At 36.8% G+C, this 12,988-nt stretch overlaps 1 protein-coding gene across 5 annotated transcripts in view; it reads right to left on the bottom strand.

Moving 5' to 3' along the window:
* The window catches only part of WDR19 (WD repeat domain 19), a 76,924-nt gene that overhangs the window by 46,773 nt on the left and 17,163 nt on the right, over positions 1 to 12,988 (bottom strand). For all 5 annotated transcript variants that reach the window (XR_004325581.1, XM_032496009.1, XM_006188981.3 and 2 more), the window contains 7 exons: positions 12,781 to 12,954; positions 10,914 to 10,984; positions 10,278 to 10,450; positions 10,076 to 10,190; positions 9,131 to 9,237; positions 8,274 to 8,396; positions 2,724 to 2,873 (listed from right to left, as the gene is read on the bottom strand). Coding sequence is in view for 4 of the 5 variants with exons in the window: in XM_032496009.1 (XP_032351900.1) it covers positions 2,724 to 2,873; positions 8,274 to 8,396; positions 9,131 to 9,237; positions 10,076 to 10,190; positions 10,278 to 10,450; positions 10,914 to 10,984; positions 12,781 to 12,954 (913 nt within the window). In the remaining variant the exon portion in view is untranslated. The remainder of the gene's footprint in view (positions 1 to 2,723; positions 2,874 to 8,273; positions 8,397 to 9,130; positions 9,238 to 10,075; positions 10,191 to 10,277; positions 10,451 to 10,913; positions 10,985 to 12,780; positions 12,955 to 12,988) is intronic.

Raw genomic sequence — 12,988 nt, 5'->3', positions numbered from 1 at the left:
AGGCACCCAGAAATCTGCCCAAAGTCACCCAGCTAGTATGTTGAAGAGTCAGAAGCCAGGCAGTCTGGCTCCACAGTTCATGCTTCTATCTGCTCTGTCATGCTGACTCTCAGTTTGTAAGGATGAGCACACCAATGCCAGAGGACTGATGGTAGAAATTTTTTTAAAAGGGTAACCATTTAAGCGCTCACTGTGTGGCAGGTGCTGTGAAAGCTTTATGTATATCACCCCATTTGATTTTTATACAACAACCTACAAAGTAGATACTGGAACTTGTATCCATTTTATAGATGGGGAAACGGGGAATCCAATCAAAGTGAGAGCCCTGGAGGAAGCCGGAGCAGGCTCACACCACTGATACCATCTGCTGCCTGTGTGACCTTGGACAAGTTACTTATCTTTTCTATGCCTTAGTTTCTCTGTAAAACGGCGATGATACAAGTATTTATCCCTGGGGCTGCTGTAAGGATTAAAAAAGATCCCTGATATATGGAATGCATACTCAGCACAGAAATATTAGTTGTTGTTATAACTAATCGTAAATTCAGGTTTGTCTGTCTGTGAATGCACTTAACTACTACACTCTACTGCCCGTTTGTGAACTTTCTACAATGTACCACAAGTCATCCTTTATGGGCGTACAGGGAGTGATGGGATGGAAGGCTGTTTTATCAGGGCATGTGTAGGGAAAAAGGCATCTCTCCCAATTCTAATTTATAACAGGAGTCACTTCCTTACCATCCACATAGTGAGGGAAAAGAGGTTGAATAAATCTACGTATGGAGGGAAATTGTGAGTATATACAAGAATTTTAAAGAGGAATAGTTGTACTTTGAATTATTATATACTTTCACATGTGTACATCACAAAGCAGTGTTTGTCTCAAATTCTTTGAAGTTGAGGGGAAAAGTTAGCTGAAATAGTAGCACACTATGATGGGGTAGGTGTTAAAATCAAATAAAATGCACAGCACTCTGGTCCAGGGTCCAAGGGCCTTAGCACAGCCTCCTCTTGGGTTTGAGGCCATGGGGGAGGCTCTGAGCCACTAGCCCTCCTTTCCCTTCCCTGCCAAGCTGGCCTTACTCATAGGAAAGTCTAGATATTATTTAAAAGAGGGACTTACTCCTGTGGGCACCACACAGCCCTCAGATATCTCATCTAACAACCTAAAATTTTAACTTATCAATGAGATCTTAGTTTGGAAAGAAGCACACACTCCACCCCATGCTGGGGTAGGGAGAGCCTGTGCTCTGGTGGAGTCATTCTTCTGTGTGGACTTTGTTTTTCCAGGGTTTTTCTTTTTAACTTAACTGGGTTGCAGGTTAAAGTTGGAAAAGAGATTAGGGATGAACAGCAACGAGTGAGAAAATTCTGGACCTCGAGGGCTGGTGGTGGCAAAGAGGTAAAGGGCTTTAACTAACCCCTGCTAAGTGGCTACTCTGTGCCAGATAACATGTTTGGAAAAATCAGCTCACTGAGATCTCATCCCAACCCCATGAGAGAGGAAATTCTAGCCTTTTGACAGAAATTATCAAGTAAAGGAGAACTGTAAAAGGAGAAGAAAAATGCATCAACCTGCAGTGAACCTACATAGGGAAGCAAGGCAGCCCAGTTTCCTTGTACCCTGTTAGAGAAAGGGAATCTTTACAAGATTGAATTTCCTTATCAGGTAGAGGGAACTCAAGGTTATCTTTATATTTAAGTTATTTTTCCTCATTTGTTTTGTGACTGAGGAATGGGATGAGTAAGAACTAGCACATGAGGAATTTTGCATAACTAATCCAGGCACTCCTGTGGAAAGTATTATATCTGTCAAAGAAAGAAAAGAAAAGAAAAAAAAGAAGGAAGGAAAGGAAAAGAAAGGGAAAAATAGAAAAGAAAAGAAGGGAAGAGAAAAAAAGCCAGGAAGGAGAGGAAGAGAGGGAGAGAAACAGAAGGGAGGGAGAGAAACAGAAGGAAGGAAGTCGTATTACCTAGGAGAGTGTCTAGTGGGAGGAGAGCTGTCTTCACTGGATCATGTCTTCACTATGGTGAAGGACAGATGCCTGGGGACCAGCTATTAGGGATGGGTCCCGAGAGCAGCTGTAGGTAATGTGAGCTGTGACCAAGAACATACTAAATACCATCACCTGGATATCAAAAATAAATTAAAAAGTCCAAGTATAGTAGATGATGTAAAAACACAAATCCTTTTTCTAAATCTATATTTTTTAAAAAAGTTGAGGATATTTAAAAAGAAGAGTAACTAAGTCTAAAAATGGATTCATCTGTTTTTAATCACCTAATACAAAACACATTTATGTTCCAGATCTTTAATGGAAGAAGAAAATAATCTGAGGTGAGCAGTAACAACAGGGCACAGTCCCTGCCCTCTGAAGCTACTGCAGTTCTGGAGAGAAAACTCACGCACCTAGAGATATGCTGCAATACTGTGCAGTAAACAAGGTTAAAGTGGTGTAGAATACAACAACTATTCTTTCCATTAAAAAAAAATCTCTCTGGGGCTGACACTAAAAATTACAAAATCATGGAAACAGTTTTCTTGATGTAAATTGACAGAAAACAGATCACAAACATATCACAAACATGATAACAAAGTACTATAATCTTTGGCACTGTTTAAGAGAAAATAATTTTATATATAAAATATATTCAAAAAACAGTTTTTTTTTATATGTTGCATTTTTTTTTAAACAAGCATTTGAAAACTTTTTTAGACTTACTGGACAGTAGACAAATCCATCACTTTTTTCATCAATGAAAACTAATCTGGTCCCATTTGGGTCAGGAAAAATCTTTTTCACACTGACAGGATGTCGATAATCATTAACAAATTGCCAGTCTTCAATGTAGAAATACTGAATGACACCAGTCTAAAAAAAAAAAAAAAATACAGTCAGAGAAATAAAAGGTTGTCAAGAAAATACTGACTTCCAGCATTAATGTTAAACATACTTCCTAATTTGAAGAGAAAAAATTGTCATATTTTTGATCGAGGAAGAGTCTAAGAATAATATTTACTATAAAAGCAAAGTAGAGACCCAAGAAAATAAGTAAAATGAGAACGTACATTCAACAGTCTATCAATTCTAATATTCTTAGTGATATTAAAGCTTGATTTTTAGATTTTCTACTTGTAGGCAACACCTTTATTAAGAGTGACTTTCAAATCATGTTATTTAAAAATTCTTTGCTATTAATAATTTAGAAAATCAAGTTAAAATAAAAAACCAAACTCACCAGATACAATCAACTGTATTTCTATATATTAGCAACAAACATGTAGACATCAAAATTTTAAAAAATAGAATACCATTTTTAATCACTCAAAAAAATGAAATACTTATGTGTAAATTTAACAAAGCATGCATAGGACTTATATGCTGAAAACTGAAGAACACTAATGAAAGCATCAAAGAGACTGAAATAAATGGAGATGTATACTGTGTTCTTGGATAGGCATCATAGTAAACATGTTATTTCTCCCCAGCTGATATACAGGTTTAATACAATTTCAACAAAAATCTCAAAAAGATTTTTTTGTAGACACAGACAAGTATCTACAAAAAAATTTTATCCTGAAATTTATATATAATAGCAAAAGAACTAGAATAGCTAAAACAGTTTTTGGGGAAAAAAGAATAAAGTGGGAAAAATAGTCTATTAAATTTCTAGACTTTTTTTATAGCTATAATAATCAAGATTTGTGCAGTACTGGTAGAGGGATAGACTCATAGGTCATTGGAATAGACTAGAAAAGCCAAATTATTTGTTATCAGGGATTAAGGATGGGGTAGGGGCAGGAGGGAAGTGAGTGTAGAAAAAAAAAGAGCATCAGGAAGGATCCTTGTGGTGACAGAACTGTTCTATATCTTGACTGTTAATGTCAATATCTGCTTGTGGTACATAATGTAACAGTACCACTGGGGGAAACTAAGAAAAAGGTTCATAGGACCTCTCTGTATAGTTTCTCACAACTGATGTGAATCTACTATGATCTCTAAATAAAAAGTTTAATTAAGATAAAAACATGTGACAACATCTTGGACTTCTATTCAGGCCAAGATGGAAAAACAGACTGGATTTAACTTTCCCACCCAAAATGACCAAAAATAACAGACAAAATACATGAAGAAAACAGTTTTCAAGACATTGGAATGAGGCAACAGAGGACAATGATCTCTGAGAGATGGAAACAAGCAAGGTAAATCCTATGGTTGCTCGAACTTTACCCTGAGAGAGTTTCCAAGCCATCGCTAAAGGAGAGAAAATGCAAGCGGAGCGTGATTCCCTGAATTGAGGATACAAAGCTGAGAATCCGGTGAAGGCAGAGGGGGCGATGGCTAGACTTTACTGGGTACAGTACCAGAGAGGAGAAAGCTGCACTGAGAGAGAACCTGGGAGATCTTCAGAGGGTCTACCTTGAGTCTTCAGCAGAGTACTGATCACTGTATACATATGAGAGAACCGCTGATGCTGGGGAAAAGAACCACTCAAAAGAATTAGAGTGAGCAGTGACTGGCACTCATACAGGACTGGGAATGGTGACTGTTCCCAACAGCCAGATTGGAAAACTCGTAATTCACAGGACATTGGGTAGAGTTCTCAGGAAGATGTTGCCTCAAAAGTGGGAAATAATTAGCTGTAGGCTAAGCAGTGTTTCACATCTGCCTAACAAATCACAAAAGTAAGGCTCAAAAGGGTTAAACCATTTCCAAGCAAATTAACTGCATCCCAGAACAAAGCTCAAGAGTATTTTTAGGAATACAAAAACATCCAGCATCCCACAAGGAAAAAGTACCATGTATGCGAAGACTCAGGAAAACATAACTCATATTGAGGAGAATAATTAATCAATCAAAACTGACCCAGAACTGACCCAGATATTAGAATCAGCAGACAAGGTAACTAAAAGTTATTATAACTACACTGCATATGTTTAAAAGGTGAGTGAGACATGGAAGATATAAAAACAGACTCTAATATAGCTTCTGCAAGTGAACTACCATGTCTGAGATGAAAAATACAATGGAAGAAATTCTGGCAGATTAAACATGACAGAAAAAAAGGCTAGAGACCTTGATATACAGCAGCAAAAACTATCCAAAATGAAACTGAGAAAAAAGAATTGAAAAAATTTAAAGAGCATCAACTGTGGGATAATTTAAAGAGGTTTAATATGTGTGTAATTGGAATTTCTGAAATTGGAGGGCAAAACGAGGGAGAAAGAAACATTTGAAGAAATAATGGTTGAAAATGTTCCAAATTTTATTAAACTTATAAACCCTTGGATTTAAGAAGCTCAACAACCCCAAGCACAAGAAATATGAAGAAAACTACATCGTGACACATCACAATCAAATTGCTCCAAACCAGTGATAAAGATAAAACAGTAAAAGCAGCCTGTGGAAAAAGAGATTACACACAGAGGAACAAAGATAAGGAGGACAGATTTCTTGTTGGAAATAATGCAGGCAAGAAGACAGTGGAATGACATCTTCAAAGTACTGAAAGAAAAAACTGTCAGCCTAAACAACTTTGAAAAGGAAACACGAAAGTTACCTGATTTTAAGACTTATTATAAAGCTACAGTAATCAAAACAGCATGATACTGATGTAAAGATAGACAAATAGATCAAAAGAATCAACAGAAAGTCCAGAAAGAAACCCATGCATTTATGGACAACTGATTTTTGACAAAAGTATAAAGTCAATTCAATAGAGGAAGAACAGCCTTTTCAACAAATGGTGCTGTAACAACTGGATACCCATATGTAAGAAAAAAAATCCCCATTTTGATCCATACTTCACAGCATAAACAAAAATTAACTCAAAATGGATCACAGACTTCAATGTAAAACATAAAACTTTAAAACTTCTAGATGAAAACATAGGAGAAAAACTTTGTGATCTTCGGTTGGGCCAAGATTTCTTAGAGATGACACTAAAAGCAAAATCTATAAAAAAATTAATTGATACACTGGACTTGGTCCAAATTAAGAAAAAAAAATCTTCTCTTTGAAAGACACTGTTGAGGGAATGAAAAGACAACTTGCATGCTGGGAAGAAAATACTTGCAAAAAATATATATGATGAAAGACTTGAATCCAAAATATATAAAGAACACTCAAAACTCAGTAAGAAAACAATCAATTAAGAATTGGTAAAAAAAAAATCTGAACAGACACTTCACCAAAGATATACAGATAGCAAATAAGCATATGAAAAGATGCTCTATCTCATTAGTCCATTAGTGAGATGCAAATTAAAATCATAATGAGCTATCTCTACACACTTACTAGAGTGGTTAAAATGTAAAATACTGATTACATCAAGTGTTAGTAAGGACGTAGAGGAACCGGAGCACTCATCCACTGTTGATGGGAATGTAAAATGGTACAACAAATTTAGACAAGAGTTTGTCATTTTCTTAAAAAGCTAAACATATACATGCCATATGATGTAGCGTTCTACTTATCCAAGAGAAAAGAAAGCATATGTCCAAGTAAAGACTTAAACATGAATTTATTTGCAGCAGCTTTCTTTGTAAATATCCCAAACTGGAAACAACCCCAATGTCCATCTATAGGTTCATGGGTAAGCAAATTATAATACACACATACTGTGGAATACTACCCAACAAGAAAAAGGAATGTACTACTGACAAAATAACTATACTGAAGCCTCACAAAAGGAGTACATTCTATATGATTCCATTCACGTAAAACTCTAGAATATACAAACTCACTTACAGTGACAGAAAGCACTTAGTGGGGAGGAATAGGAAGGTGGAATCATAAAGGGACATGAGAAAACCTTTGGGGGTGATGAAAATGTTCACTATTTTGATTGAATTGATGGTGTTTCACACGTGTATACATATGTCAAAAGTATCAAACTGGAGACTTTCAATAGTGCAGTTTATTGTATATCAATTACACACCAACAAAGCTGCTGAAAAACACTGACATTTTCAGAATCACTCAAGAATAAGGTATACCATAAGAAAAGAAGGATTTCGTAACTATGTATGGTGATGAATGTTAACTAGACTTATTGTAGTTATCATTTTGCAATATATACAAACGCTGAATCATTATGGTGTACACCTGAAACTCATATAATGTTATATGTCCATTATATCTCAACTGAAAAAAAAAAAGAATGAGATTGAGATAAATGCTGCACTACTGGCAGAGTACTACACTTTGGATTCTTACTTCAAAATGCCGTGTAGCATAGTGGGAAGAGATTTTCCATCAGGAAATCTTGCTTGTTCCAGTCCACCTCTACTACAAACTTACTAACCTCTCAATCTTCAGTGTCCTCATCACTAAAACTTTCCTGTTTATTTTCATGAGATAAAATAAGTGAGATCAGGGCTCTGTAAACCATTGTGTGTCATACAAATGTACTGTATTTACTAATTATTTACCATATCATTTACCACTTCACTTCATATATAAGACCTACTCTACTTACGTATATTAGGACAAAGATTGATCATTTTAGGTTAAACTTCAATTTTAAAAGTCTCTCTTATGGCAGTATGTTTTAAAACATGATTTTTTTTTTTTTTAAATGTGAGAAAATGGAACCATTGAAACAGTGAATAACTGTTTTTCTAATGTGGAAAACAATGCCTTTTTTTTTTTTTAACCAACTTCACTGCATTCTTTTAGCAACAAGGTAACAGGTATGATGTGCTTTGAAAAATCTTTGAAAACTCTTTACAAATATAAGATGCTATTACTATGGCTATGGTTTATGTACATGTGGCTAATGCAATATTTAGAAGTATATGGTATTGGTAGTTCAAAAGACTGAAGTGAGATTCTCAATATTTAATTAATTTTAATATTTATCAAATGCCTACTAGATATAGGCACTGGAGATCTAAAGCTGAATGAGGTGTCTTAACGTTTGTCATCAAAGTAAATCCTGAAAGCATCTAGATAAGGAAAATGAAGCTGGGAGGCATCAGGCAGCAACTAGCAAGTAAGAGAACTAATATTTGAGTCTAGATTTTCCAGACTCCAAAGTCTGCCCTTTTCACTGTGCCATCAAAATTGCTTATCATCATAAAAGCACTTGATGTTAGCAAATCATGCTATGTGCTCTATGTAAATATATAATGTTTATATTATAATTATATATAACATCTATATATTTGTATTATATACAGTATATATTCATATAAAATAAATATCTTATAGTACAAAGTAAAAATGAGAAATTCCCCCATGTTCCATATTAAAGAGGCCAATACGTACATCAGTACCGTAGATGAGGAAATCACCAGTTAAGGCGTGACATAAAATCCGGCACTTGTCATCCACTGCTGGGAACAGCCGAGTCTCACGTTCTTCTTGAGCATCCAAAATTTCACTTTCTATCTAAAACATAAAGAATAACAGTGGCTCATAGATTTATCTGAATATACTTGGTCTGCAATATACAGGAGATAGGGGAGAGCCTTTTTCTTAAGGTCAACTAAACATTCAGACCCACAAGACTACCACACACCAGTTTACTCAGAAAGACATCAGGCAGGAAGCCCAGCTTGCCAGCAGGGCAGCATTAGACACCCTGTTAGTGGGAAAAGAGTCTTCACCACAAGCTCTGCAAAGGTCTAGGAGCTAATCTCTTTGGATTCCCAGAAGCAAAGAGCCAAGAAGTAGATGTGGGAGATGCCCTGGTTGAGAAGCCCCATATTCCAGAGGCCAATATCCCCTGAACAACCAACAGCCATCTTTTCAAGGATTCCTACAAGTGACATGCCGAATACATGGACCAGGGCATTCCAGGAACCCAGACGAATGGTGTTCCCATTAGTTTGTATAGTTTACTTCGAGTTCCTTCTAGATGCAGTTTACATGGTCATTTTTACCACAAGCAATGTTGTGAGTAGTACAGCTGATGCTCTGCCAGGTTTCTTGGGAACAGAGCTAGCGAGTTTATTGAACATCTCATGCAGAAAGGTAAAGTTTATTAATCCTTTGTCCACTCCTGGCTTTCTAGCTAGTCTGTACACTGCTGCTTCTTGACCAAAGTTCTTGATAATAAGACATTAGACTGTTCATGGTCATCACATATCTGAGCACCTCTGGGACATCAAAATTGTACTTACCAAATGTAACTGGACTTTGCCTTCAAAAAGTGCAGCCGCATAGTCAGAATGAAGGCAAACACTGGCTACTGTCCCCAGATATTCCACATCTTTCAACTTTTTAACAGCTGTAGCAGTTAAAGAAAACAAACAATGCATTAAAATGTAAATAAAATTATCTTATATAAAAAATTTGCAAATAATTTTTAAATGTGCACCTTTGCAAGGATATTCTGAACCTAAAATGTTTACGTTAGCCAGTCTAAAGAAAATCTTAGTTGCCATATAAATTCGCCTCCAGGAATTCCATAATGGTTCACAAGAAACAAATATAAGATAAAATCACATGCAAAACAACCAAAAATTAAGCCATAGTGATAATAAGCTTAATGAAATACTCTATCTGAGGATAATTCTGGCATTATTGCTAAGGGATACCTGATCTCCAGTAGGGAAAGGGGTGGGAAAAAGGATGGAAGAAAAAGCAAGCTCCCTTTAGATGCTAATGGTCATTATTCAAAAAATAAAGTGGGGAGGGAATCAACATTTACTAAGTACCTACCAGACCAACGCCTGAGATAGTCATTGTGCAAAAAAGCACATCACACATTTCATCGCATTTAATTTTCTTCATGACCCCTTACAAGTAGAAGAATCCTCATTTTCCAGATAGGTAAACCAAGGCTCAGAGGGGTAAAGAGTTTGTCTACAGTCGCCCAGCTTAAAAGGGGAGAAGGGAACTTGAATCCAGGGTCCAATTCTAAAGATCACTACAAAGGTAAAGAATAAAACCTTTCCAAAAATTATGCAAAGTTTTTGGAAGATTCACAAAACAATTTAAGCTAAGAAAGAGATGTCTGAAGAAAAAAAGAGTGAAAGACTTGGTCTTAAAAGAAACTATCAGTGCTTCCCAAATAAAAACAGAAATTATATGCTAGACAAGAAAATAATTGGATTTAGACTTGCCGTTCTCTCCAAGGACATAAAACCAAGCCCGATTATTCATTCCCACAGCCAGGTGATAAAGCCCCACTGCAACAAAATTGGGTTCCACGTCGACAGAAACTGTGATCGGAAGCTCCTATGACAAAGAAAAATAACAACCGGAAATCAACTGCTGAAACGGTTTTGATTTTATTAACAAATAAAAATAACACCATTTTCATACTTCTTCAACAGGGTTGGCTACGGTGACTTCAAGGAGAGAGGTGAGATGTGCAATCCTGGTGCTGCAGGCATCCCCGAGGATGGGAAGCTTGGTCAGGAAAACATGGAGTGAGCCCCTCTGGGTAGACAGTGCCAGCAACTGGCCATCATCTGTCCAGGACAAGGTGCCCAACCCTGAAATAATTGACAAAATAAAGGGTTATTCAAAAACAGGTATGCTGTTGCAGGCAAACAAGCAATGTTTTCACTTGAGCTACCAGAAGTCTAAAAATCTTCAAAATTTTAAAATAGCTTAGTCTTTATTTAGACTAGGACATTCACCATGGATTGGCTTATGAACATGAGCCCAGATTCATTCAACACTGGCTCAGAGGGAAGGTATGTAAAATTTAGATTTTACAACTGGAAATTGAGATAAAACACTTCAGAAATCTTTGAATGAAAGTGGACTTATATCCTTCTAGTCAAGGAGTATGACTCAATGTAATTACTAAAATAAGGATGCTATATAGGGAACTCCAATGATAGGTGTTAATTTTACTTCCTCCTACAATGAATGCAAACCATACAGTAAAAAATACATTACTCTCTGTAATCAAAAGGATCAAATATCAATCTGCTTCAGAAAAATCAGTACCTTTATTTTCATCATCCAGGTTGATTATAGCATACATGTCTTTCAATTCTGCCAAGTCATGAATTTTAATGCTGAAAAATAAAAACATATATACTTTAAATACAAGTGCTAAGTAAAATTGTTTATGTTCACGAATAGTTATAAGCTGTGGAACAGGTCGGTGTTCTCCAAAAAGGGATGCATGAGGATCTACTAGGTTAAGCTAAGAAAATATTAACATTTCTATATTTAATTATATTTTCTCTTTTAAATTTTTTGTTTCTTTTTCCTGAGGTGGCAGGGGTGGGGTGGGGGTGGTTGTGCCCAATTTAGTTCTTTGATCTACAGCTTAGAAACATTGCATTAATTATATTTTTTTCAGTCCTAAAATTTCCATTTGGTTCTTCTTTATAGGTTCTGTTTCTTTCCTGAGACTGCCTCTCAATCTGTTTTGAGAATGCTAGCCCTTACTCTTAGGAGCACTTTTATAACAGCTGCTATTTGTATCATCTTGGCATTGCCATCTTTGAATTGCCTTTCTCCAAGCAAGTTAAAATTATACTGATTCTTCATATGTCAAGTAATTTGGGGTTACATTCTGGACATTTTGAGTATTATGTTATTATGAGACTCTGTGTCTTATTTAAATCCAATGGAGAAGGTTAATTAATTAATTTATTTTTAAGCAGGCAATGAGCCCAGTTGGGTTCGGGCCACACATTTCAACCAGACTTCTGTGGGTTATGGTTTCAATGTCAGTTCCATTACCAAACTGTCTGCAGTGATTTTCAGATATGTCTCTGTATGGCCTGAGTAGCCAGTATAGGACCTGGGCTATGATCTATCCCTTAGTTCAGTTCTCAAAGTCTTTGGTAGGTTTGAGGATATGAGACACATAACACAGCTCAGAGGCGAGCCTGAGAGTTCGTAAATATATTTATAGGCTTGCTTTCCAGAGTTCCTCCTTCTCCAGGACTTCTCTGGTATCTGGTTCCCTGGGGCTCCTTTATTTTGGTCTTCGAGCACGAAAGATGGGATTCTAGTTACTCTTCTCTTCCTTGTACTTTCTACAACTGCACCTATATCTGTAGCCAAGCAGCGAGAGGACAGAGAGAAACATAAAAAACAGGGGTGTCCCCACCTTTTCGGGACCACAGCTCCTCCAATTGGAGAGGAAGGTTACCCTTCATCAGAGTTTTAGGTGCCTGTGGGTCCTTGCTGCCACTGAAATGGTGGAATTGTATGGTGGATGGGGCATGAGAGAATAAAGGAAAAAAAAAAAATAAAAAAGAAAGAAAGAAAATTGAGGGATTCCTCCAGCTCCCAGCGTTAGGAGTTCCCTTTCCTGCAACTTGAGCCAGAACTAGAGGGCTTCGCTCAGAGCTCCCTCTGACTCTCTTCTGGTGCTGGCTTCCACGTTTCAGGCTGCCCTGAGTCCTGGCTGAGGGAGACCAGAAGACAAATGGGAAACTCACCACTGGGTCAGTGGTACTTCAAATTCTGGTCTTTTTCTCCAATCTGCCTATTTATTTACTTTTCAGAGTCCCTAAGTAGCTGTGCCACAGATTCTGTTCGGGTTTTACAGCTGTATTCAGTGAGAGAGACAGGGCGGAGCGTGCTTGCTCCACGTTACCCAGAAGTGCTTATTTTAAAGATGAATTTTCAAGCATACTCCATTTTTGGTTTTGTATCTAGTACACATTTAGTATTTTGGGTTTTGCCCTGAGTGTGAAAGGCAGAGGTAAAAGCATCTTAGAAATTTTTAATTGCAAACATGTTCTAATAGTGCAAGTATGAATGACAGATTCATATTAGCCAGTAACATCTTGCTGAGTCTCTTGAATATTCCTTATATAAGCTTTCCTGGGAATATATGAATATAACTTACCAGCTATCACCACACGTAGCAGCTTTGTTAAGGGTCTGCGATACTGCAATACTGGTTAGACTATCTTTATGGTCACGAGCCTGAAATATCTCTTGACCGATCTCTCGAATATGAGTGGAAATGACCACAAAAATTCCACGTGAAAAGCCAATCATGATATAGCCATCACCATACCTATAGCGAAGGGCAATAATACAGTAAAAAGGGA

The sequence above is a fragment of the Camelus ferus genome, chromosome 2 (assembly GCF_009834535.1).
Source record: "Camelus ferus isolate YT-003-E chromosome 2, BCGSAC_Cfer_1.0, whole genome shotgun sequence".
NCBI classification, from domain to species: domain Eukaryota; kingdom Metazoa; phylum Chordata; class Mammalia; order Artiodactyla; family Camelidae; genus Camelus; species Camelus ferus.
The sequence above is the reverse complement of the archived record's forward strand: the minus strand, read 5'-3'. Positions and strand labels throughout refer to the sequence as shown.